General features: G+C 47.1%; 1 protein-coding gene across 8 annotated transcripts in view; it reads right to left on the minus strand.

Moving 5' to 3' along the window:
• The window catches only part of MYLK (myosin light chain kinase), a 278,820-nt gene that overhangs the window by 43,250 nt on the left and 209,267 nt on the right, over positions 1 to 26,303 (minus strand). For all 8 annotated transcript variants that reach the window (XM_063704112.1, XM_063704114.1, XM_055383826.2 and 5 more), the window contains 4 exons: positions 11,632 to 11,682; positions 10,714 to 10,841; positions 8,596 to 8,749; positions 1,635 to 1,937 (listed from right to left, as the gene is read on the minus strand). In XM_063704112.1, the coding sequence (XP_063560182.1) occupies positions 1,635 to 1,937; positions 8,596 to 8,749; positions 10,714 to 10,841; positions 11,632 to 11,682 (636 nt within the window). The remainder of the gene's footprint in view (positions 1 to 1,634; positions 1,938 to 8,595; positions 8,750 to 10,713; positions 10,842 to 11,631; positions 11,683 to 26,303) is intronic.

The following is a 26,303-nucleotide window of genomic DNA, read 5'->3' on the forward strand; positions in this document are numbered from 1 at the left end:
CTCTAGACCCAACAGTCTTAGGATACCTTCCCTCGGCTAGCCCTTAGATGCCTCAACTCAGCAGGGCTGAAACCGCAGCTCCCCTCTCCTCCCAGACTGTTATGTAACCTCCAAGTTACTCAAGTCAGGAACCTGGAAGACAGCCTGACCTCTTCCCTCAGTCTAACCAAAGGAGCACAAGCTTCAGGCCAGACAGCTCTGAGTTCAAGCATCAGTTCACCAATTACAAGCTCTGTGACTTTGGGCAAGTAGCTTCTCCCCTCTAAATCTCATTTCTCCTATCTGTAAAATGAGGGTAATAACAGTATCTCCTTCATTGGGCTATTGGGATTGGATGAAATGATGCATATAAAGTGATTAACACATCGTAAGCTTAGAGTAAGTGCTCAATACATGTTAGCCATGGTGAATTATAACAATAAACCTCTAGCTGGCTCTTGAATTTTTGTTGTTACCCCAGCCAGGAACTGTAAGTCATCTTAGAATCTTCCAGTTCTCTTCCTCAACTCACTATGCAAAAAGTCATCAAGTATGGTCAATTCTACCTCCTGAGGCTTGAAGTTCATGCCCTTTCCATCCCTCCCCTGGACTGTCATCCCAGAGGCCCATCTGGTATGGCTGACTGCAGTCTCATCTCCTCTGACCCACCCGCCACTCCAGTGCTTCTCAAATGTTCGTGTGCATCTGAATCCCCAAGGAGTGGATCATTTTCAGTCAAGACCCAGAAGGGCCTGGGAGAGTCTGCTTGCTAAGAAGCTCCCAGGATGCCAAGGCTGCTGGTCCACAACTGCACTGTGAATAGCAAATCCCTGCTTTTTCCCTAGTTCTCTGAAAACCAGATCTAATCGTCTCGATCCCCTGCCTGAGAATCTTTGATGAACTTCACAACTTTACCTAAAATGCCCTTTTAGTCTTACTTCCTCCTGTTCTGTCTCACACAACATATGCCTTGGCCACACACGAGCATCTGAAAATGCCACACACTGCCATGGCTTTGTAATCTTTGCTCATGCTGTTTCCTCTTGTAGAGTGCCTTTCCTTATCTTCCCTGCCTTTTAGAATCCTATCCCTTTTTCCAAGACTCAGACTAAGTGTCACCTTCTCCAGAAAGCCTTCCTTGGTCTCCATGGAAAAATGCTCCATGCATTTTGTTATGTCCCCTTGGTTCTTTTTTTACCCAGCTATAATAGCATGCATCCCTTCTCATTATAGTTAGCCATACACACCTCTCTTCCTCTAGATTTTAAGCTCCATGTCTTATCTTTGTGTTCCAAGAATCTGACACCAAGTAGACACTCAAATATGGATACAAGAGGAGGAGAGAAGGGGTGGAGGGTGGAAGAGGAACATGAGGCCGCTTGAACTCCTATGCTCCTGAGTAACATACCATCACCCCCTGGTGGCAGCATGCCAAAATTGCTGGTTCAATGTTTTTTGAAATGTCCTAAGTATTAATACTTTTTTTGAAGAATGGCTCAACATCACTGTCTTGGAAACCAAGACCCCAAAAGACCCTGCCAGTCATCATTAATGTTTCCTCAGTTCCTTTTCACCCCTTTCAGTACAGTCTTTACATACACAAGGTCAGTCACGCACATTTATTTCAAGCCACTGATGAAGTGATGGCAGCCTACCTTCAGGTTTCTCTCCTACCGTTGTGAGTTCAGACTCCTGGCTTGGCTCACTGGTTCCATACACGTTGATTGCACGTACACGGAACTTATATTCGTGGTCAGGCAGCAGGTCCTGGACGTTGAAAGAGGTGCTGCGGCATGTGGCTAGTTCCTTCCACGTCTTGTTGGCTGAGTCCCAGATCTCGATGCTGTAGGACTGTACAGCACTGCCCCCATCATATGAGGAGCCGTACCAGGACAGGGTCAGTGAGGAGCTCCGAATGTCAGAGGCACAAGGTGTGCCAGCTGGGGGGTCTGGCTTATCTGGGGATAGAGAAGCACAACATCACCCACACTTTCCAGAATTGCAGGCAAAGGAAGTTTTTGAATTACCTGTGTCATGGGGGGAAGGCAGCCTCCAGAACCCAATCCAAAGTCCCTGGTCCTGTGTCTCTTTCCCTCATCCGCACATCACAGTTAGAGCTATGTACAAACCCACCTGTACGGAAAGCCCCATGTATAACTATTTGCTCCAAAAAAGGCCCCCTCGCTTTTTTTTGCTAGTTTTCCAGTCTACATGCAAGTCACGATTTCCTGTACTTTGCCCAAGTCATAAACATATTTGTCAGAGTAAACAGATCTAGGAAGCTGCCCAGAAGGCGTGGACTATTTCCCATCGAAAACATGTTTTGAGAGAGAGAGTTCAGCATGAGTGTGTGTGTCTGTCCTTCAGGCCCTTGGCCAATGACCTGTGACATAACTAGGGGTCTGCCTCCACTTTCTCTGGGTCTTGAGAAATGCCTGCCCCACCAAGGGGCGGTATAGCGCAGTGTTTGTGCTCTGAAGTCAGATAGATTCAAGTTTGAACACAGATCTGTCCCCACACAGTAGCTGTTAATTGCCCTGAGCCTCAGTTTCCTCATCTGTAAAATGTGAATAACAACAGCACTTGTATCACAGGTGGTTGTAAGAAATTCTTAGAAGAGTGGCTGGCTTGACTAGTCATTACTATCAAGATTATTGTAGGAGTTTATTTCTAACTTTATATACTTAAAAATTACTCCTACCCTACCTCTTTTATTCTCAGAGGGCTGTTGAGATATAAATAATTTCAAAAGCAAACCACAATAGCAAATCACAGCCATCCCTGACTAATGGACAGAAAATGAGCTGAGGACACAAATAAGAAGTGGCCCTTTTGGCTGGCTGCCTTCTCATTCAGATGACCTGGCCTCAGAACTAGCAGTACTGCCAACTTCAAGTCAAATCATGGTAGCCAATACTTTAATGAGGCTCTTGAGTTTTGCTGATTTTATTAGTTGCTTATCTGAGCAAAACTCTCCTATTTTTCAGATTTAGTTTTTGCAGATGGTTGGTTAGTTACAGATATCTGTGTTCATTAACCCTACATCTCCCCCAATGCTGTTTGATTTCATGAAGCCTCACAAACTAGCAATTGAAACCATGCTTTTAAGCTATGTCAACCCCAGCAAATTTGAAACTGGTTTGTTTGCCTGGCTTTCTCATTCAGAGAATGGTGCTAATATGTTCCTACCTCTTAGGGTTTTTGCAAGCATCAAGTAAGCAAACATAGATAAAGTACTTGACCGCTACTCTCCCACCTCCAGCAAGGCAGGAAGGCCAAAGGCAATGGCTGCAAATGACCCTGTGTATATGGAGAAGAAAAATCTGCATGTATATACATGTGTATATGAGTATATATACTCATACTCATATTCATTCTTGTCCCCTCTCCCAGCCCTGCTGATCCACATTCCAGCCCAGAATGCACTGCCCAGAAACTGTCTACCCCAATAACCAAAGCCCTGGGAATGATTCTGGGATTGTGACAGAGCCACTTCCCAGTGCTGGCAGTCATGCCAGAGGCCTCCTGTGATGGAACCACTTTCACTGGCTGTTTAATATGTTCTCTTAGAAAAACTGTTTGTTCTGAGAGATATATTGGCCTTTTTTGAAACATTTCTGGTTTTGGCTAAGATGTTTATTACTCTAAACTCTCTTAAAGACAAGTGGTTCAAGTCCTCTCAAGACCCAGCTAAGGAAGTAAAAAAACCTGAAGAGGGATGGAAGACAGACCCACTACTCCTCCCAGAGAAGGCTGCCTGGAGACCATGTGATTGGCCACAGTTGGAGTTGTGTGGGCTTATAAATGAATGCACTCTGCTAACTGATCTTCCTTCTGCTTTGGTCAAGAAAAGAAAACTGAGAAATGGGTGTTGCAGAAGAGGTGCCATTTGTACCCTACCCTGGTACAGATGTCTCTTGGCTGAAAATGAGAACCTACGCATGACATATGTGATACGTAAGACTTGTCACACAAGAGAAGATGCAAAATTTAATTCCAAGTAAAACTCCAACATTTTTAAGGAATTTTCTACCAAATTAAGGAATTCAGAAAAGACCCAAGTCAGAAGTCCTAGGAGATTGGAGGCCTCCCACCCCTCCACCTGCCTTTAGAGCTGTGGGCTGCACCTAATGCTTTCTGTTCTTTCTAAGCTATGAGCCCCATGCAGTGGCTGAACTAGTAAAGGGATGAAAACCCTCAGAAAAGAACAGACGTCCTTAGAACAGGGAGTTCCTGTGAGCCTGTCCTCCACGGCGACACACTCAGACTGGGAGGGAGACCCTGGGCATCTCTGGGCAAAGGAGACTCCACATTTCCTCTGAATTCTCCCAGGGCTCCCTGGAGGCTTGACTAACAGAATAGGAAACTCAGCTCAGTCTAAGACAAGAGTCTCCAATGGCACCAGCTCCAGGATTTTCTCCTCAGCAAATGTTCTAATTCCCAGGAAAATGGAGGATCCTGTCCTACAGCTTCCCACTAGAGTAACTGCTCTTGAGGTCTCTTGGTCCTCGCTTATTTGAAGACGACCAGTGGCTATGCCTAGCCCCACCTGGATGTCCCTTCCCTGGGACTTCAGCAGCTGCTGGAAGGGCCCCCAAATGTCATCTACCTGGATAATCCTAGCCCTTGGGAAATGGGTCCTCAGCAGCTAAGGCATTTTGCTTATCAAGAAAACCCAGTAGTCAGTGGCAGAGCCAAAAGGAGATTCCAAAAAGCCTCTGGACCCTCGCTCCAGGGCTCAAGACTTTCCAGGCTATCAGGCAGAATGAGCTCAAGAAGGCATCTTGCTTAAGCCTGAGCTGAGCATTAAGATGGGAAATCATGCAAGCTCCAAACTCAGTTAGTATTTGGGGATTATTGGGTATTTGGGGTTCTCTCTACTTTGTTTTTCTCCTTTAAAGATATGAAAACAGACCTGCTTTTCTCGTGCTGGGTGAGTGACCTTAAGGAATCCATCTGGGTGTGCTGCTCACTGTCCCCTCCCTCATTCCCCACAGGCCAAGACCAGGGGCGCATGTGCAGGAAGAGGCTCTGAGCATTGCAAATTCCTGGGCTGCCTTTTAAAATATAACAATAATAAGTCTCCAAAATAGCTAAATATCACTCATTTAAGCTAACAGAGGGAAAGGCTAGTTTTTATTATTGTTTGAAAAATAGGAGCCAGAGAGGATCTGAAAAGAAAGTGGCCCTTTAAAGAATATACAATAAGAGAAGTTTGCTGCTAACAAGGAGGAGTTGTATTAAACTGGCCTTATTTAGCTGGTCTGTAAATGCACGAAAACTGTCCGGAGCAGACCAAGTGATTCCTGTTTTACCTCATGTACATTTTACGTCTGCTTAATAAACCCTGATCAGAGAATACAGAGATGTCCCTGGAGATGCACAGGTAAATCTGAGCTTCATCCAGGTTTACTTTGAACTAATTCTAAGTGTACAGGCTCTGAATGAATGTGGCTTTGCTGTATCCATCAATGTGAGTCCTATTTTATTGAGCAATTCTATTCTTAGTTCTTTGAGGGGGAGGCAGACAGAAAGCCTCGGTTCTCCTCCATTCCATTCCCCTCCCAGGACGGCATTTAACATGCTGCTCCTGCCAGCTGGCAGACAGCCACGCCAATGGCCCTGTCAGCACTGGCCGCAGAGAATAAGAAACTAAACCATAAAAGGCCAGAACTGCAGCCCGCGCAGTGGTGATCGGAGGAGGGGAGTGCATGGCACTGTGCAGGAGCTGGGCATCGTGGGGGCTGGGGGGAGGGAGAGCTTTTCTGTAGAAAAGCAGTTCAAAGAAGCTGACCCCAAAGTTGCTTAAGGAGGAGCAGATGAGAGAGAACATCAAAGAAAAGTTTAAACTGATGCTTGCTGATAGGACGGGAGTACAGGGCCAAATCAGTGCTTCAGAACAGATCTAAATGTACCAGTAAAGTGGATCACTAGCACCAAGCCTCCACAGGTTCCTGACTCCTTGGGAGGAAATTATTCAAATAAACACCTGGAGTCACCAAAAAGAGACAGAGTGAGAAAAGGGTTGTTCTTCTCCTTTAGAAATGAAAAACCCATTCCCTGACCCCTTTGTACACCAGTCTTCCCCGATCTGAAACTTCTAACCAAAAGAAACAAAAGAACGGGGTCAGAGGAAGGAAGACAAAGGGAAAAGAGGGGACACGGGACAGGGTGATGGACACTGAGAAATGGCTGAAACAGAACACAGGGTGAAGAAACAAGGCCAGGGAGAGGAACAGAGCAAGAGAGAAGGTAAACAGAAATATGGACAGCTGGGGGTGGGGAGTGGATGCTGGAGCTCAGTCCTCTGTGAATTCCCTCTCCCGGGTCCCCTGTGTCCAGGGACAATCTTCCAGGGGGCTTTGCAGTACTTCCTCTCTGGGGAGTCAGGCCAGGGTGTGGAACCTGTGCTCTGTTCTGGTAGCCGGCATGGGCATAGCTCACTGGCCACCTCATTTGTCTTCCCAGCTCTGTATTACTTTGACCTTTATCCTCATGTCTTCCTTATTCACCTGGTTGGACAAGGACTTCTTCTTCCCCAGCTGCTTAGGGGCTGAAGGGGAGTGCTACAGGGCTTCCTAAGGCTCAGCATGAGAAAAATGGAGGCACAGACATCAACAACTCTCTGGCATGTGGACAGCTCCCCAAAAGGCTTGCATGTCCCCCCTCAAGATGAGTTTTGCAGCCAGAGTGTTCCTTTACCTTTTGGGACATTCTGTACCTACTTCACACTCCCATGAGTGGCACTGGAGGACAAGTGTTTGAAAGTTTAGAGCTAGTTCCCACTTAGCCCCTGATGCACTATGTTACTTTGTTCAGATTAGGCCTCAGTTTCTCCTGCATAAGGCTGGAAACATCAGTCCTGTCCATCCTAGTCCTAAGGTGAGGATACGAGATGAAGATAGGGGAGAAAAACTGCTTGAGAACTAAGTCAGGGAATCACAGAATGTCAGAGAACAAAGTCAAGGAATCACAGACCACCAGAGAAGAGAGGTGAGGAACCATAGAATGTCAGAGAATAGAGTCGAGGAATCAGAATGTCAGAGAATAGAGTTGGGAAATCATAGAATGTCAGAGCTACAAGAGACCTTAAGAGTCAATGTCTACAACTTCTAATTTCATATCTAGATACTTCCATAAGAGAGATTCCAGTGGAAGACTTCTAACCACTGTAGCCACACAAGCCCTGTTACCAACAGATCCTTTTGTTCTGTGTGCCCACGTGTGTGTGCACCAGGAACACACAGGAAAGGCTAGTTTGCAGGAAGTTAAGGTTGGGATCAGCACACACAGCTGAGAGTTTTGTGCACTGCATAAAAGGGGTCTAGTGGGGGCATCTGGGCCAACCTGTCCACCCCAAGGCCAGGTCATGAGTTCTGGGGTGAGGCTGGGGGTGCTGTACCCTTTTCACTCTGCCCAGCAAGGCCCCTTTTTCTAATTTTCACAAATGTACCCTATAAGCTTGAAAGCCAAGGACAAATGGAAAACCCGCTCGGGTCTCGTGCACATATCAATAAATGCCAGGTCAAAGGCTTTCACGTGCACAACATATGAAGGCCTACAAATGCATGACACATAGAGTCTACTCTCTCTCTCTCTGTCTGCTCCTCTGCCTGCTCATTCTTCTGCTGTCCCAAGCACCTGCCACACAGGGAACAACTGGAGCAGACCATGACAACAGTGGGAGACTGGTTAGAAAACTCTCTTGATGCTCCAGGAGAGAGCTGACCAGGGCACGAAGACAGTGGTAAGGGAGGAGAGGAAAAGTGAACTTGAGAATCAGTCCAGAGACAGACCCCACTCAATCCTGGGATGAAGGAAATCCTGGTATGAAGGTAAGGAAAAGCGAGTGGAGTCAGGATTGGGAGGTCATGGTGACCTCAGAAGAACAGTCCCTGCAGACTAATGGGGCGTGGGGGTGAGGCCATAGGAAGCTGGAGGGTGCTGGGGGGTGAAGAAGCGGAAGTGCAGTAGAGACTCACCCCTGTCAGAGAGAGAAGGTAGGGTGGCTAGAGTGAGAGAGAACATTGCAGGAGTTATTAATGCCTGTGCATCTGGCTAAGATGGCGACACTTATGGGCTGCTGGGAGGAGCCAGGAGAGAGGAAGAGGTTGAAGAGAGAAGTAGGGATGGTGGAGCCCCCAAGGACCTGGGGTCCAGAGCACAGGAGAAGGAAGCAGCCTTTGGTGGGACCAAGGTGGGCCATCCCCAGAGTCTGGAGGGTGGAGTCAGGATGGGGACAGATACAGACACCTGTGGTGTAGGGGCCAAGAAGTTGACCAAGTTTATGCCTCATGTCTCTTATTTCTCAAATAAGCTAGATGCCAAGGCCTGAGGGCGGGGAACTCCAGGAACAGCTATCACAGAGAGGTGTTGATAGAGACAGGGAAAAGGATTTCTGCCCAGCCTTGGCCCCTCTGCTGAGCCTGGAGGTCAGCAGGGTCTAGCAGGGAGTCTGTGGGTTGCCGTGATCTTCTTTCTGTGGTGCCTTATAAATCAGGCACACGAGTGGTGAGAGATAATGGGTGATGAAGTCCTGAGGCCCACGTATCTTGCCTGGGGGCTCCCTGCCTTCCCCTTGCCCCAAGCTCCATGCCACCCAGCCACCAGACTCACCCACGACAGTGAGGTTGACCTGGGCCTGCCTGCTGCCCAGCTTGTTCTCCACCAGCAGTGTGTAGCAGCCGCAGTGCTCCTGGCGCGCGGCCAGGATGGTGAGCTTGCTGCCATTCTCGCTGTTCTCCAACTTCATGTGCTCGCTTTCCTGGATCTAGGGGCGGAGGATGGAGCAGGTGCTGGAGCCTTGGGCCCCTGGGCTAGGAAAGGAAGGGGGCTCCTCCCCATTCCCTACTTCCTGAAGGATGCAGCTGGACAAGCTGTGGGGGGGCTCAGTCTGGTCTGGACTCTGCCCTTCCCCCTGAGGCCCCTTCTCTCCTACATCCAGAGTCCAGCTTCCCTAAGGGTGCCAGGTCTGGGGTGGGCAGGGAGGGTGTGGAGCAGGGGCAGGATGGATGAACTAGCTGAGCACTCACTCACTGCTCCCAGAAATATCCTGGTCTCCCTCTACCTCTCTGGAATGGGATGATAGGAGAACACATCTCAGCAAAGTCATTCACAAGGTCCACTCCAGTGGGTTCTAGCCTCTTCTGTGCTGTCCAATGCTGTAGCCACTAGTCACATGTGGCTATTTAAATTTTAATTAGTTAAGTGGAAACAACCCAGATGTCCATCAACTGATGAACAAATAAACAAAATATGGTCTATCCTGACAATGGAATATTTATTATTAATTCATTGAAAGGAATGAAGTACTGATTCATGCTACGATAAGAATGAGCCCTGAAAAGAGTATGCTAAGTCAAAAAAAGAGAAAGCTACACAGAGAGAATGACATACTGTACGATTCCATTGATATGAAATGTCCAGAATATGCAAATCCATAAATACTGAGAGTAGATGAGTGGTTGTCAGGGCCTGGGGGAAGGAGAGGAATGTCTGCTAATGGGTCTGGGGTTTCTTACTGGGATGATGAAAGTATTCTAGAATTAGATAATGGTGATGCTTGCACAACCTTGTGAATCTACTGAAAACCACTGAAGTGTACATTTCAAGAGGGTGAATTTTATGGCATATGAATTATATCTTAACAAAGCTGCTATAACAATTTTTAATTAATTAAAATTAAATATTCAGTTCCTCAGTTGCACTAGCCACATTTCAAGTGCTCAATAGCCCCATATATATGGCTGGTGGCTGCCATATTGGATAGCACAGAGATAACACTTTCATCAGGGCAGAAAGTTCTGAAGGACAGAGCTGGGACTTGGCTAAATGTCTCTGAAAAGTGATGAGATTCCATCTTATTTCAGACAACAGTAGTCCAGATGTCGCTCAGGGCAAACATGCTCTGGGATGCTAAAGGCAAACTTCTCATTTCCATCTTTTGAGGCCAACCCTACTTTCCTCCCTGTTAGTACTAAGTGTTCATCTCTGGGGCTAGGAGAATTTGAGTGATTTTAAAACAGAGTAACAGAGGGCTCAGAATAAATCTTCACAACTTCCCACTCCTGTGCCAACCCATCATTCCAGGGTCTCTGCTGATCATGCATACAGGCACACACTACCACCGTGGATTGGTGGAGCTGCTGGGCTCCCCAAGTCCTTTCAATGCTGGTTGTCTGGAAATTCAAACATTTTTCCATAGGAACCATTATGATAAATTGTAGCTAGATTTCTGGGTCAGTCAGACACAATTCTATTTATCATACAATTCTTCTATCCAAATACTCACATTTGCTTTTGTCCCTTCAGCATGTGGCAAGTTTAAGTGGTAATAACAGACAGGAATCAGTGGGCTGGCACAGAATCACAGCAAGCTCATGGAGTCTAAGGGTCATCTTGGGTCACAGGCTCGACTTTCCTGACTCTGAATAGGATTCTAGACTGTGCTATCAAACCAGATGAGGGACATGGATGGTTTCTACTTTTCCCCTCACACTTCTCTCTATTACACAAATTGTCTACACAGGCGGGGATTATTGGTAGATTCAGAAGCAAAGGTTAACCAGAACTCAGGTTTGGCAGGTGAGCGATGGGTAGGGGAGTGGCCTCTCCCATTTCTAAAGCTATGAAGAGTGAGGCCATCTCCAGCACGGCATTTCTCATCCCTTTCGGCCCAAAGGCTGTACGGATTATTCCCAGCACCCCCAGTGCCCACCCCATACCGTCACTGACCTGCTTTCGGAACTTCATCCAGGTACAGGTGATGGGTTGAGTGCCTGTCACTTTGCCAAACAGCTCCACTGACTCTCCTGCGCGTACCTTCTGGTCCTCAGGGAACTGGATGATCTGAGGGGGCATTGCTGAGGGAGGACAGGGAGAAAGTGAGCGAGGCAGAAGGGTCTCAGGCATTCTGATCACATTCGACGCCATTGTCCGCAGTGGTCTGTTGGCTTCTCTCTTGGCTTCCGGAACCTTCAGGGTAAGACTGAGGGGCAGTGATCCTGCGGCAGGACATCCAAGTTCATGGACCTGCTAGGTTTGTTCACCTCTTCATTCTGATTCCCTCAGAAGTGACCCACACTACTTACATGGCATCATTCTCCATTTATGGGTTGTACTGGAATTTGTGTCTTACCCTAATTTTTTGAATTGAGGTCCTAACTCACTTATGAATTAAGCAGCACCTTGCCTTCTAAACTCCAGGTCACCCTGGCTGGCAGGCTTGATTCAAGTCCTCAAGTGTCATCCAATGGAAAACAGACTAGGGCTCCATATAACAAGGACACACAGAGCCGGGCACAAAAATAGCCCCGAGAGGGTCATGTACACAAGGGTAGAGCAGAGGATGGACAGCAGGGCAGAATTCGTAGAAGGGGCAGGCAGGAGAGCTGCTAGTCCTGTATGATGCCGTCAACATGGGAGGCAGATGGAAAGACAAAGCTGTGGAAGGGGACCAGGAGCCAGGCTGTGCAGAGGCTCTCCATGAGCAAACTCAGCCTGAAAAATGCAGAGCTGGAACTGAGGGTGGGGGTGGGGTTGCAGTGGGGTGTCTCCTGGGATCACATACCCAGGTGTCAGTCTAGCAAGGTAAAGGCAAAACCCCCATGGTAGATGACTTCTTTGACCCCAGATAGTGCCGTGGCCAATTACCTGCCTTCGGAGGTGTCTTGGGGGCAGGTTTCTTTTTCACAGTCGCATCACCTGAAACAAAAAAGTCCACAAGTTATTTTCTGTAGTTCTGTTTTTTTCACAAAGCTCCTGATCCTAGGAAGATGCAGTCTTGTCCACTGGCCCCTCATCCAGGGAGGACTCTTATTTGAACATGTCTTTTCAGGCTGAGCACGGTGGCTCACACCTGTAATCTCAGCACTTTGGGAGGCCGAGGCAGGTGGACCACTAGAGGTCAGGAGTTTGAGGCCTGGCCAGAGTGGTGAAACCCCATCTCTACTAAAAATACAAAAAAATTAGCTGAGCATGGTGGTGTGCACCTGTAATCTCAGCTACCCAGGAAGCTGAGGCAGGAGAATCGCTTGAACCTGGGAGGTGGAGGCTGCAGTGAGCAGAGATTGCACCACTTCACTCCAGCCTGGGTGACAGAGTGAGACTCTGTCTCAAAAAAAAAAAAAAAGAAAAAAGAAAGTAAATGAATATGTCTTTTGAGAGATCACCTTGCCCTTTCACACAGACAACCTCACAGACAAAAAAGAATATCAGTTCTCAGGGACCTATGAAAGGGTCCCTGGAGCCTCCAATGAGATTAAAAACTCTCCAAAATGCTTGTGCTCCCATAGCCCTTTTCGAAGATGATAATGCCACACTCATTAACCACTCTCTCACCCTAACTTTCAGGAAACTCAGAAAGGAAATTATGTCATGTCAGATAAACCAACTAAAATTAGCCTTTGGTGTGGATCCAAGGGTCGCAAGCTTCCTTTGGGTCACAGACTGTTGACTGGTGGCTTTCATTTTTTTAAAGTTTGTTGGATGGATGAATGGATGAATGAATAAATGGTCTCCTCCCTTCTTACTCCTACTTCCTCCAAATAACTCAAATGAGAAAAATGACTCAAACAGAACAGTCATGCAGCACAAACCTATTCACTTGGCTAAATCACAATATAGTGCACGTGCGAAAACATCTTGAGCTGTCTTCACGGCTTGTTTCAAATTCCTTCCAGGTCTGCTCAAAAGCCATCTAACCTATCTATCCAAATGAAACGAAAACCTACAGGCACACAAATACCTGTATGCGAATATTTGCAGTGGCCTTATTCATAATTGCCAAAAACTAGAAGGTATCCAAATGGATGAACTGTGGCACTTTGATGCCACCAATAAAAAGGAAGAAACTACTGATACACAGAACATGGATGAATCTCAATGATTTCTCTTTTTCTTCTGCTCAGAGAAGCCAAATTCAAAAGGTCACATATTGTATGGTTCCATTTATACGACATTCTAGAAAAGGCAGAACTATAGGAATGGAGAACAGATTAATGAATGGTTGCCAGAGGTAGGGTGGGGGAGGGGTGGGCTGCAAAGGGGCACAGGGAAATGTTCTGTGGTGACAGAACCAGATCTTGACCATGCTGGGAGTCCATGATGACATTAATTTATCAAGACTCATGGAACTGTGCACTAAAGAGGGTGAAGTTCACTGCAGGGAAATTATACCTTAACATAAAAAATGAGGAAAAGCCACTTCACCAGTGAGATCTTCCCTAACCACCCCATACAAACGGCAGCCCTGCCCCCAGCACCCCTCATCCTTCTCATCTCGCTTTATGGTCCTCCCACCCCGTAGCACTTATCACCATGTGAAAAACTATATCTTCACTTATTTATTTACTGTCTGCCCTTCTCCTCCTCCTAAACTGTGAGCTTTTTGAGGCCAGGGACTTTTTTGGTTCACTGCTGTATATCAATGGGCCTGGCACACAATAACAATTTGTTGAATGAATGAGTGGGCTAATATTAACAATTATTCATCCAGATAGCTTCACCTCTGCAGATGAAGGGGAAGCGGTGTCGTTGGCTTGGATATGGGTTGCCCTGTGACCACAGGCAAATTAGTAACTTGTGGAACTTGTGCATTTCCACGACAGGACACGTGCGGCTGCCCAGTGAATGCCCCAGGAGGACTGCGTGAGGCAGCGATCCCTGGCAGGGGCACACTGAGATCACCGAGCTGATGGCTGCCAGCTGTGTGGTTAAGCCCAGGGTGAGGGCTTCCACCAGCTTCCCTCTGGCTCATTGTCATCATTGATCCATCCGTCCATCTCCAAAAAGTTACTCAGGGCCTACTGTGTGCCAGGCAAATGCTAGTCAGTACACATGACTAACCTGGGTACTGAGGAGGAAACCAAACAATGTAAGAAATCAGGCCTCAAGGTCTTAAATGTCAAGACGTGGTCCACAGGAAAGAGGAAAGGCTTTTTTTTTTTTTCTTTTGCCATAAAGGACATTTATAGGATAACTGGCAACATCTGAATAAGGTCAATAAATTAGAGGATAGTATTGGATTAGTGTTAATTTCATGTTTTGATCATCAAACTGTGGCTTTATAAGAGATTGTTCTTGTTTTTAGGAAATACACACTGAAGTATTTAGGTGTAGAGGGTATCCTGTGTGCAACTTTCAAACTGTTCATGGTATATACATATATATATGTGTGTATATATACATGTATATATGTGTGGAGAAGTAGAAGGAAGAGAGAAATGGAAAAAGAGAGGGAGAGAAAGAATATATGAAAAAGCAAGGCCAGGTGCATTGGCTCACACCTGTAATCCCAGCACTTTGGGAGGCTGAGGCGGGTGGATCACCAGAAGTCAGAAGTTTGAGACCAGCCTGACCAACATGGCAAAACCCCATCTCTATGAAAAATACAAAAATTAGCCAGGTGTGGTGATGTGCGCCTGTAATCCCAGCTACTCAGGCGGCTGAGGCAGAAGAATTGCATGGACCCAGGAGGCAGAGGCTGCAATGAGCTGAGATCGTGCCACCGCACTCCAGCCTGGGTGACAGAGCGAGACTCCATCTCAAAAAAAAAAAAAAAAAAAAAAAGCAAACATGGTAAAATGTTAACCTTTGAGGAAGCTAGATGAAGGGTATATACAATAATTTTTCATGCTATTTTTACAATTTTTTCTGTGAGTCTCAAATTATTTCAAGATAAAAGTTAAATAGAAAGTTATAAAAAAAGAAGTGTTATTCAGTCAACGTGATGTGGCTGTTTGAATGGAAAAAGAACACTGTTGGTGGAGGAGATGGTTAGTTAGAAGGCTAAAAGATAGGATGTAAGATGGACCTGAAGGCTAGGGAAGGTCTGAACTGGAGAAAGGGGAGAACCCACAGGTCGGGAATAGATAGTGGCTCAGAGGTGAGAATCAGGGTGATGTTTGGTGGAGGCTGGCAGAGCACAGGGCTGATATTGGACAGCAGTGGTATGAGGATAGTGGGCACTCTAAATTAAAGAAAATTAAGGTGAGGCATAGTGGCTCAGCCTGTAATCCCAGCGCTTTGGGAGGCAGAGGTGGCAAGATCACTTGAGGCCAGGAGTTCGAGACTAACCTGGGCAACACGGCAAGACCCTGTCTCTGTAAAAAATAATAAAAATAGCCAGGTATGGTGGTGCCTGTCTGTAGTCTCAGTTACTTGGGAGGGATTGCTTGAGCCCAAGAGTTCAAGGTTACAGTAGCTATGATTTTGCCACTGCACTCCAGCCTGGGTGACAGAGAGAGACCTTATCTCAGAAAAAAAAGAAAGAAAATTAAAAATTTGGTTCCTTGGTTGCACTAGTCACATTTCAGGTTCTCAATAGCCATAGGTGGTTAGTAGCTATCACATTGTGTTGACATAGGACATTTCTTTCATCACAGAGGGTTCTGTTAGACAGTGCTGGCCTCAAATGCTAAGCTCACGAGCTAAGGCTTTGTCCTGATTGAACAGCGAGTCCTCACTCAAACAGCAGTCAGGCGGGGCTAGAGGTCCCTGACAGGTCTTTCCAGCTCTTGTGGGACAGATCCAATTAGGAGGCTATTGCCATACCTTGGAAGGCACTGATCAAGATCCATGCAGAAAAGAAGATGCAAATGAGAGGCAGAGGAAAGTTAAAATAATTTAAGGGGCTAAACAAGAAGGAGGTACACAGATTACTTTGAGATTTCTTGCATAGATACGCGTGGAAAGTCATATTGAAGGAATATAGAATTAGGAGTACAAGATTAATATTTCAGCTTGAATCTGTTTGTAGGTTAGAAGTCCAGGATCAGAATTCCAGAAGGAGGTTTGTGGAGACTGGAAGTGAAAGATTCCAGAATTAAAGAAGCCATTAGAATGGAAACCTTGAAGATGGGTCAATTCTTTGGGGAAAGAGAATGCAATGAAAGAGGGGTGGAGGCCAGGGTTTGATCCCAGGTGTGTCCACAGTAAAGAAGCCGAGACACAGGAGAGGGCTGTGGAAGGACCCTGAGAGCAGGAGGAGTGTCGCCACAAGCAAGGGTAGAGGACAGATGCTGGGAAGAGCACCAGGTGTGCCCAGCATGGAGTGAGAGATGGTGATGCTGGAGAGGCCAGGTTCCATGGGACAGCATGGTCCAAAGTCACCCCAGAGGAGATTATTGAGCAAACAGTGGGGAGTAAAATAGTCAAGGATCCTGGAGGTGAAAGGACAAAGAGAAGCAAGGAAACAAGAAGATGACAAGGTGGAAGGCAACGGCTAGGGCACAGTGGAGAGAGAGAGCCCAAAGACACTAGAGGGAAGAGCGTGGGGAGCCAAATCCTTTGGTGGGGGAGACCAGATGGGATATGGGACGCCTGTGACTGGCTGAGCCACAAAGGCCCTGCCCCTCTTTGTCCAGGACTGTTGGGAAGAGAGAAGCCCTCCAGGGAAGAAGAGAGGGCTTCTACCAGAGCCCAGATCTGATCTCTGGAGAGACGAGGCCATCTGTTCAGAGGAGCTACGTGGAGGGCTGTTGTCATGGGCTGAACTGTGTCTCCCCAAATTCACATGTTGAAGCTCTAACCCTTGGTACCTCAGAATGTGACCGTATTTAGAAATAGGGCCTTCAAAGAGGTAATTAAATTAAAACGAGCCCATTAGGGTTGGCCATAGTCCAATTTGGTGTCCTTATAAGAAGAGATTAGGAAGAAGAGAGACAGGGGCACGGGGAGGAGAGAGAGAGAGAGAGAGAAAGGAGCAAGAGAGAAAGAGGGAGGAAGGCAGAAGGAGGGAGGAGAGTGAGAGAGACCAGACAAATGCACACACAGAGAAAAGACCATGTGAGGACACAGGGGAAAGACTGCCATTTTCAAGCAGAAACCTCGATCTTGGACTTCTAGCCTCCAGAGCTGTGAGAATCAATTTCTGTGGTTAAGCTACACAGCCTGCCGTACTTTGTTAAGTCAGCCCTAGAAGACTAATATAGCTGTGGATGGGCATCATTAGTGGGGTGGGCACCAGTGGGGTGGGCACCAGAGGGTGTGAGAAGGAGGTTGACAATCCCTGGGGTGATGAGCTAGGAGCACAGCATGAAATCAGGGGACTCCAAAGTCCTGCCCCATACTTGGTGGCTCTGGGTAAACCCATTTGACTGGAAGAGAAGCCGTAACTAATCTTTCAGTGTCATGGTTAAATAGGATTGAAGGCCAAATTTTTATGTTTGTTCTGTAAATTTGGAGCTACCATTGTTTGAATTGGTTAGCATTTGAAACTGGCTTGGTTCCTATCAGTAAAAACAATTTAAGTGTTAACAATGTTTTATATCCTATTCTATACATATTTTATATGACCATCTGCTGAAATCCACTAATTGTATGCTGGGCTTATAGGGGAAAGCACCTGGTTCTAAAACCCGGTTTCTCAGAGGGAGCATTTCACTTGGTTCTTATCCCAATCAAACACAGCAGGGAGTATCACAATGTTTCCATTTTATGAAAAAGGAGATGGCATCTCATAAAAGTCTGGTGACTTGCTGGGTTCATAAAACCTGATGTTCTGGAGCTGGAAATGGGACCTGAGCCTCCTGCCACCCAGGGTATGGAATAAATAAAATTTGTTGTAAAGAGTTAAGCTACATTGTAAGGAAAGTATAGCATATAGTGCAGCATGTTCTTTTTTTCTTTTTCTTTTTTTCTTTCTTTTTTTTTTTTTTTTTGACACAAGGCCTTGCTGTGTCATCCAGGATGAGTACAGTGGCATGATCACAGCTCACTGTAGCCTCGACCTGCTGGGCTAAAGTGATCCTCCCATCTCAGCACCCACTCAGCTAATTTTTTGTAGAGACTCACTATGTTGCGCAGGCTGGTCTCAAACTCCTGAGCTCAAGTGAGCTCCCACTTCGGCCTCCCAAAGTGCTGGGATTACAGATGTGAGCCACCATGCTCAGCCTCAGTGAGTGTTCTAACATCAGCCCCTCCCCCCACTCCCCCCCTCTCTGAAACAAACAGATCCCCAGAGGACTTCTCTGTCCTTTGGGACAAGTTTGGCCCTTTCATCTATGTGGTACCCTGTTGGTCAGTTCAGCCTTACACTAACGTGAGAGCTCTCATGTGGCACCTGTGCTGCTTCTCCCCAGTCCAGGTCCTCAGAAGAGGGGACATTCTGCTGGTCCAGATGCCCAAACAAACTCGCAGTACTCCTTGGCTCACTAACTAGTTTCCTCTCCTCTGGAGTCACTCTTATTATCTTATTATTCCTGTCAGCCCTGTGTCTCTCATCCTCTTCTCTGACACCCTAAACTTTGTGTACCAGCCAGTCAGAGAGGAACATCCTAGAAGGAAAATAAAACCCAACCACCTTTGCAAACTCCATGATGGCTGCTGGCCATGGGACATGCAGGGAGGGCAGAGCACGCCCTACTCAGGCTGCTCCTCTGAAGAGGGGCTCAGCCACCTCCTTTAGGCAGTCAGCCCAGGCAGCACAGCCTTCCTGGTAGAGCACTGCCCCGGGGTACTGTGCTCATCGCTGCCCTTTGAGCTCCTCTTTCCATCCCCTATTCTCTTGCCTCCATTTCCCCTGAAGCCAGACCTTTCTCCTGAGCCCATACCAATACATCCAACTACCTGACCATCATCTCCCAGGGAGATGCCAAACACGTACTGCCAGCCCAACATGTGCAAAACCAAATCCAAGACCTTTTCCCCAAACCTGCTCCCTGTCCCCATTTCTCCCAAGGCCCCCTCCCTGTCCATATCCACTGACTAATGCCTGTTGTCTACACCAACTAAGTACCTCCTCAGTCTGCCAATTTCTACCTTCCCACCATCAGCATTGTAGTCCCAACTGCATCACCTCCTAGGCTTCTGGTCCCCTGTCCCCCGTCACATTTGTCACTCTGTGGCCAAAGTGATCTTTCTCAAATGCAAATATGATGTCGCTTCACTGCCCGAACCTGTTCAGTGGCTGCCCACTGCCACTCAGGATCAAATTCAACTCATCTTACGAGGTCTGCCCACTGCCACTCAGGATCAAATTCAACTCATCTTACGAGGTCTTTGAGCTCTGTCCCTGGCTTTCATCCCCAACTTTCTTGCTTGCTTTCCCAAGAGGGAACAACTTTCATCACAACCTCAATACTCAATATCAGTGGATCTCAAAATTTAGCCTACATTATGATTGCCTGGAAGACTTAATAAAAACATAGATTCTTGGCTTCCAGGTGCTGATGCTGCTACTGCTGCTGGTCCCTGCACCTTCCTTTGGGGAGTACTGCTCTGTAATCTACATGGAATGTCTTTTAGTTTCTGCAACACCAGGCTCTTGCCTTCGCTCCTTTGCACATGCTGGGCCCTCTTCTCTTGGATGGCTCTTGCATATTCTTTGGGCAGGTCATCCCAGCTCATGCACCACTAATGCCCCACTGGGTTCATGGCCCTCTGAGGTAGCTCCATCACAGCATTCATCAGGCACCGCTATTTCAGAAACCTGTCCCCAACATGGACACACCATGGCAAGCTTCTGGGGACAAGGATAGTATCTACCTTCTGTATCTGCAGTGCCTAGCATAGTACCTGGCACATGCCTGATAAATGGCCATTAAAGGAATGAGTGAAACCCTCAAGGATTTCTGTTAACCTGGGAATTCCCAAGGAACATTCTCCCCCAGCCCTGGGCACTGATGCTGAGAAATATAGCCCTGGGGCTTAAATTTTCATATAACTTTCTATGAAAAGGATCAGTCTCTGCTGTCCCCTCTGGGATCAAAACTGCCAGGTGCTGAGCCTTCCACTCTAGATAGGAGACTGATATTACAGGAAGTGAAATAGCCCAATAAAAACATGAATCAAAGCATTGGATCTGGAAGCCTCCTGGGAAACCTGGAGCAGGGGTGGGGAGGCCAGCCTCCTAATTGTTCAGGTAATCTGTTCCAGCTGACCCAAGCCCTAACTTAGTCCTGGGGAAAAGAAAGGAGGTCAGTAACCCACAGAAGTTTCCAGATGCTCAGTCTGAAGGCACCTGAATGCCTCGCTCTGAAACATGGAAAATCAGCAGGGCAGAGAGACCAGAGTAAACATTTGCAAGATAGGTGCAGAGCCTGAAGGTGGGTCTCACAGAGTCAAAAGGTCTGAGATAATGGAAAGCAAAGGAGAATTAGGGAACTAGCCTCACCAGCCTTGGGTACAGGGAGGTCCCTGGATGTCTGCCTCTCTGGGGACATTTCCCTTTTTAGGTAGGTAGTTAAAAATAGACATCAAATCCTTCACAATTCCCAAAATCAGCATGAACTTTCTGCCAAAGGCTCCTGAAAAGGACTCCAGCTGGGTTGAGCATGGAGTGAGCACCCACCCCATGAGGCTGTATCGGAGCAGGAAGGAGGTGGGGGTACCTGAGGATGGAAGGCTGAGTCCTACCACACTGGCCCTGGGTGACCTGACCCACTCCCCTACTGTATACGCTGGTCTCATCCAGTACATGCTTACAGATATGTGGAGGAATATTGGTCATTTTCCCAGAATTAACATCTCTGGGCAAATTTCTTGCTCACCTTCCTCAAAGCAAGGGCTGTCAAATAAGAAGATTGCAAAGAAACACTGCTCCTCTGATTACATCCATTCCCAAACCCCCAGGACACAGAGCATCAGGATGGTTGTGAAAGAGGTGTGCTGGGCCAGGGGTGCCAGCATTGCTTGGTGGGTACCTTCCAGGTCTCCCCTCTGGCCAGTTCACTGGCTTATGGTAGACACTGGGAGAGTTGGGAGGAGTAGTGGGTGGAAGTCATAGGGTCACATACCTGTGGGTGGGAGTGTGCCAGGTAGGCACTATTCCTCCTCCCAGACCCACATTTTGGTTGGGAGTAACTGGGAGTTGGTGCCAGCTTTCAGAAACATTCATGGAAATAGCCCAGCCTCTCTCCCAGGGCCCCACATCTTTCACTGTCAGGCAAGTCTTGATGCCAAATCCCAACCTCTCTTCCAGCCTTTTGAATCCCATCAGGATTGAACATTCCTCATGACCTGAGGAGGAATGTTTAAAAAAAAGATTTGATCCTGGGGAAATCTTGCATGGAAAAGGGACAGTTTTTAATATCCAGAGATGCTTTCAAATTGACACAACTTTCCATTTTAGAGGCAGACACATATGGGAGGTCTAGGCAAAGATATCTGAGAGTCTCATAATCTGGGATGTTCCAAAGTGACTGATGTCAGAGGTGAAGCTCAGGCCAAGGCCAGGCATGGACTGCAAAGGGATGTTCCATTGGCATCATCCCCAGTGGCAGAACCACAGTGGAGGCAGGGACCCTTGGAGCATGGGAACTTATGAACTGGTTTGAAAAATCAAATATTTATTATAAACCTACTGAGAGACCAGCTAATGAAGTTTTGGAGATGGACAGGACCTGGTTTCTGTCTTCAAGGTGTAAAAGCCCCACTTGGATGTCCGTTTATATCTCTTCTGAAAGACCATCAGCTTATACAGACTGCTAGGAGGAATTCCTAGAGTCTGGTATCAAATTGGCATCACCTCATGTGCATTTCCTAAGGCCACTTCTTAAGCCCCATCAATGCCTCCTTTACACAGCCAGCATGCTTGTCTCCCCTCATGCAAAATTCCCAAGAACTCCCCTGGCCATTTGGGCCCCCTCCAGCTGGGACTCCCCTAAACCTGTATGCTTAAGGCCTCTTTCCCTCAGGACACTTTTGCTGCTGTGTGACCTAAACTATACTTGCTGTAGCTTTGGACTCCTTCACACTTCAGATGATATGAAGGAGAGTTATTAATCTCAACTGAACTGTGTTACTCAAAAGCTTTCTATCCAACGGGCTGATGCTGATGTCAGAGTTGGGAAAGGCCTGGGGTCAGCTGGAGAAACTCCCCATCTGACTGGCAAGGAAGCCCAAGTCCAGAGGAATGAAGGGCTTTGACCAAGGCCACGTATTTAACTACTGGGAGAACCAAGACCTTCGTCTCCTGCTCATTGGCTTTCTTGCTGTGTCTTGTGCCTGAGTGTTGCCCCAGAACTGATCATAGTAAGTTGGCACCTGGAGTCTGACAGGAGTATTTCTGTCTCCCCATGCCCTACTCAGCTTAGGTGGAAGAGTGTGGGGTGTTTCTCCCCTGGGCCTGTGAACTTCTTTCCTGTTCCATCTCCAAAGGGAGGAGAGGACCCACTCTGGGCTGGAGGAGTACACGAAGTGTTTTAGGAGTGTTATTATTAAATATTCATCAACAGGAGAAAAAGATAGCCATAAAGAACATTATTAGAACAATTGACAATAAATGTAGACTATGAATCAATTAGACAACAGTATTGGTTCAATGTCAAATTTACTCTTTGATTTTGATTTCAATAATTGCATTGTAGTTATGTTCTTAGGACAACAGGATAGTTAGAATTCAAGGGCATGATGTCTCCAATTTGGCCTAAAATGGTAGGTACCTATCTCTACCTAAATGAATAAATAAATGAATATATATATATACACACATATATACTCTGTGTGTATATATATATATATATGCACACAGAGTACATCCTGAGACTGCGGCCAGGCCAGGGTGTAGTGGCCAGAATGCAGGTCAGGGTTGGCACCACAGTTCCACATCTTACTAGCTGTGAGACCCCGGACAGGGCAGTTTAGTTCTCTGAGGCTCTGTTTTGTTCATCCCTAAAATGGGAACAGCTATTTATAGCGCAGTTGAGTGAGACTCGGCTGAAGTGACATAGATCGAGCTCCTGAGGTGCTCCCAGTGCACAGGCACTCGGTAGACTCTGATTTTGTTCAGCCTGCAGCTGTCCTGAGACAGGTGCCCTCACAATCTTCACTCCAGCATCTGTGTGGCTCCTCCCTGTCTGCCTTCTCCCCAACTGATGTTACCATTTTCTCTCCAGCCAAACCACATAAACCACATTCCTCTCCTCCTCCATAACCTGACCCCGTTTTCCTCATCCCGAAATCTTCCCAAGCTGCTCCCACCTCCCTCCTGCACTTGTGAGTCGGTGTCTGGCAGGTTAACTTGTACTTCTGTCCGCTTTCTCTCACCCCGTCCTTGCTTGGGTTGGGGTGGATGCCCTTGGCTTTTCCCTCATGCTTGTCAGTGCTCAGCAGGGAGGGAGATGTGCAGAAGAGGGACCTGGTCATGATCTGTTTGATGAGAAAATCACTCAGGCTCACCTCAGGAAAGATGGATTTCCCTCTTAGACTAGGTACTTCTTGGCCCTTGACACAGAGGAACACACACACAAACACACACACACACAGCCAGATCACTCATGGAATCAGAGGTGTCTGGGACTGGGGATGGCAAAGCTAAGAAAAAAAGGCAAGTTGCAGAGGTATACAGACTGTGCAATTCCATCTCTGTGGGGCAAAAATCTAATTGATGTACTTGTGCCTGTATATAAAAATGCATAGAAAAAAGTCACTGAGTATTTTTGGGGCGTGAGTAGAATTGGGGTGAGATGAAAGAGGACTTTCACGTTGTACATAGTATATTTCTATATTGTTTAAAATGGTTAAATAAGAATGTGTGCATATATAATGTATATAATCAATAAACTAACAATTATCCTCCAAAGGGAGAAAAGAATGGGTGCAAATCTAAAAGACATCTTCGGCTGGGCGTGGTGGCTCGCGCCTGTAATCCCAGCACTTTGGGAGGCTGAGGCGGGTGGATCACGAGGTCAAGAGATCGAGACCATCCTGACCCACATGGCGAAACCCCATCTCTACTAAAAATACAAAAATTAGTTGGGCGTGGTGGTGCGCACCTGTAGTCCCAGCTACTCGGCAGGCTGAGACAGGAGAATCGCTTGAAACCAGGAGGCGGAGGTTGCAGTGAGCCGAGATCGCGCCACTGCACTCCAGCCTGGTGACAGAGCGAGACTCTGTCTCAAAAACAAAAAACAAAAAACAAAAAACAAAAAACAAAAACAAGACATCTCCTTCACTTCCCATCTCTGGGCAGCTGCCTTCTCAGGAGGCTCCAGAAACAAATCCCAGGGTATCTCTCAGGCCCCCAGGGTACAGGCTTCTGAAGGACAAGAGTGCAGGGGTGCAAGCAGGTGGAGGGCAGCTAGAGCCAGCCTGGCACCGCTCTCAGTGTTGGGGTAGCAGGTTTGGAGTAACAGAGATTGGAGGGTGGGCCAGCAAAAGGGTACAAAGTGGCCATGACTTTGGAGTGTGTAGAGACACACACTCCCATTCTTTCAGGGGCAAGATGTCTGAAATTCCAACATGGGGGCTCTGCACACAGAGTGAAATCCAATTGGGGTCTACTGGAGTTAATCCAGTCATGAATGTGTGTTTTCTGTAAAGATGAAGCACTTGCTACTAGCCTGCTGCTCCCCCACTAACTCAGACTGAGCTTCATTCCCTGCTTCCAGCTTCTCCACCACAAGGTGCCTTGTTCGGCTCTCTGGGCAACATGATACTCTAAGGATGTTGATGTGAGGGTCCCCGAGGCAGTTCCACACTTAACAGAGGCAGCCGGGGAGACCCCCTTCTGCTTCTCAAGACCCACAGTGTGGGCACCAGGTTTCTCCCTGGAACAGCTGGTTTCCAGCTTGACTGCACATGGCGTGACCTGGAGCTTGAACAAATACTGAGGCCTGGCACCCACCCCTGAGATTCTGATGTAATTGATCTGGGGGCAGGGGAAGCCTGTGCGGCAGTGGTTTAAATGCTCCCCAGGTGAATATAACACACAGCCAGGGGTGCGAGCTGCTGCTCCAGACTCAGACAGTGACAACTTGCATGGGGTTTCCACAGCCTTCTGTTCTCAGGGCAGAGAGCCCAGCTCCTGCTCTGCTCATCGTCTCAAGCTTGTTTTCCTCCTCCACAGCTCAGCTCTGACCCCATCTCACCTCCTCAGGGGCTCACTGGAGTGTGCTAGAGCTGAGGGCTGGAGGCTGCCCACCAGATCAATACCTGCACTGTAGCTTCTGCACCCAGGAGTGGGGGACAGCCATGCCATAGCCCCAATTCACAGCCCCTGGTGCCCTTCCTACATTCTCTATCTCTTCTGCTCATGGTTTTCCATACCAAGTATAGCACAGGTCCAAGGAATATTTTTGGAAGATAAAATTATTAACCCATTCTCACCAGATTTTTCTTGGTATTATGTATGCATTTCCAACAACTTATTAAATGTCCATTCTTGATATTCTCAGGCTATCTACCTTGGTTAAGTATCAATGAGAAATTAATTCCAATTTCTCTGCCCCAACATACTGAAGGCTGAGTTCCCCCAACAGCCTGGCTGGGGTATGTTTGAGGAACCCAAGTTCATCATTAGGAAGGTAAGAATAAAATAAAGTCACAAAACACTGCATTGTAATGGAAAAAGATTGTAGTCTGAGTTAACCCGGCTCAATTACTTTCCTCTATCAGTATGGGCAATTAGGAGCTCATCTTGTTTTTTGTTTGTTTTAAAACACAGCATGTGCTGGGGATGTTCAAGCAACTCTGCACCCTCTGTTGAAATTGTAGTTTTCAAAGGGTAGTTCTGCTGTCAAAGTTAGATTAAAAATTATAAGGGAAGCCAGGGTGACATTGTGACTTCTGAGGCACTTCTGCCTTTATAGCCCCCTCCTCCACCAAACAAAAGTAAATAGATTTAATTACATATCAAGTATTATATTTGAATTATGTAAACTACACTTTTAACTGCATGGGTATAAAGATGAATATATTCATATCATGAATTAAAACATTTTCTTTGACTTAGAAGTTCACTTTTTTCTTCTAATTTTATAAGATATTACAGCATTTGGCAGGCCTGTAAAAGCACTGTGGACCCTACGCATGGTGCCTAATGGATGTGTGGGCTACGGGGAAGCTGAGATCCAAAAAGAGGGAGGTAGCTGCCTATGGTCACGGAGAGGCTCCTTTCTCTCTTGGCTTTTTATACCACACTGTGATTTGACTCTAAGAGAAACTGGGAAGGGCCTTCCACGAGCAAGGCGCAGAATGTGTCATTCTGAAAGGTAACTGCTTGAACAGACCCTGTACAATGGAGGAGGGAGGATGAGACCCAGACACATCTCCGTGACATTGGGAAGGAGGTAGTGGAGGAGCCAGGTGCTGACACTGTGGGAGCTGAGGTGAGGAAGAACTCAGGGATGAGGGACTTTTCAGAGGAGTTTGGCAGAAAGGTGTCCCACGGAGAGAGGTGCCAGAGAAGGCATGAAGGAAGGAACTTGGGGGCTGTGTAGTGCGCAGTGAAGAGCTCAGTTTGGCCTGAGTATAAAATAGAAGTAAAGGAGCTGGGGGTAGCACCGGGAAAGACAGGCGGGGGGCAGGCCACATGTGGGACCACGTGTGCACATGCGAGCTAGGTATGTCCTGGGCACTAACATGTGGAGCTTTGCTTGTGGGTT

Source organism: Gorilla gorilla, chromosome 2 (genome assembly GCF_029281585.2).
Source record: "Gorilla gorilla gorilla isolate KB3781 chromosome 2, NHGRI_mGorGor1-v2.1_pri, whole genome shotgun sequence".
Lineage (NCBI taxonomy): Eukaryota > Metazoa > Chordata > Mammalia > Primates > Hominidae > Gorilla > Gorilla gorilla.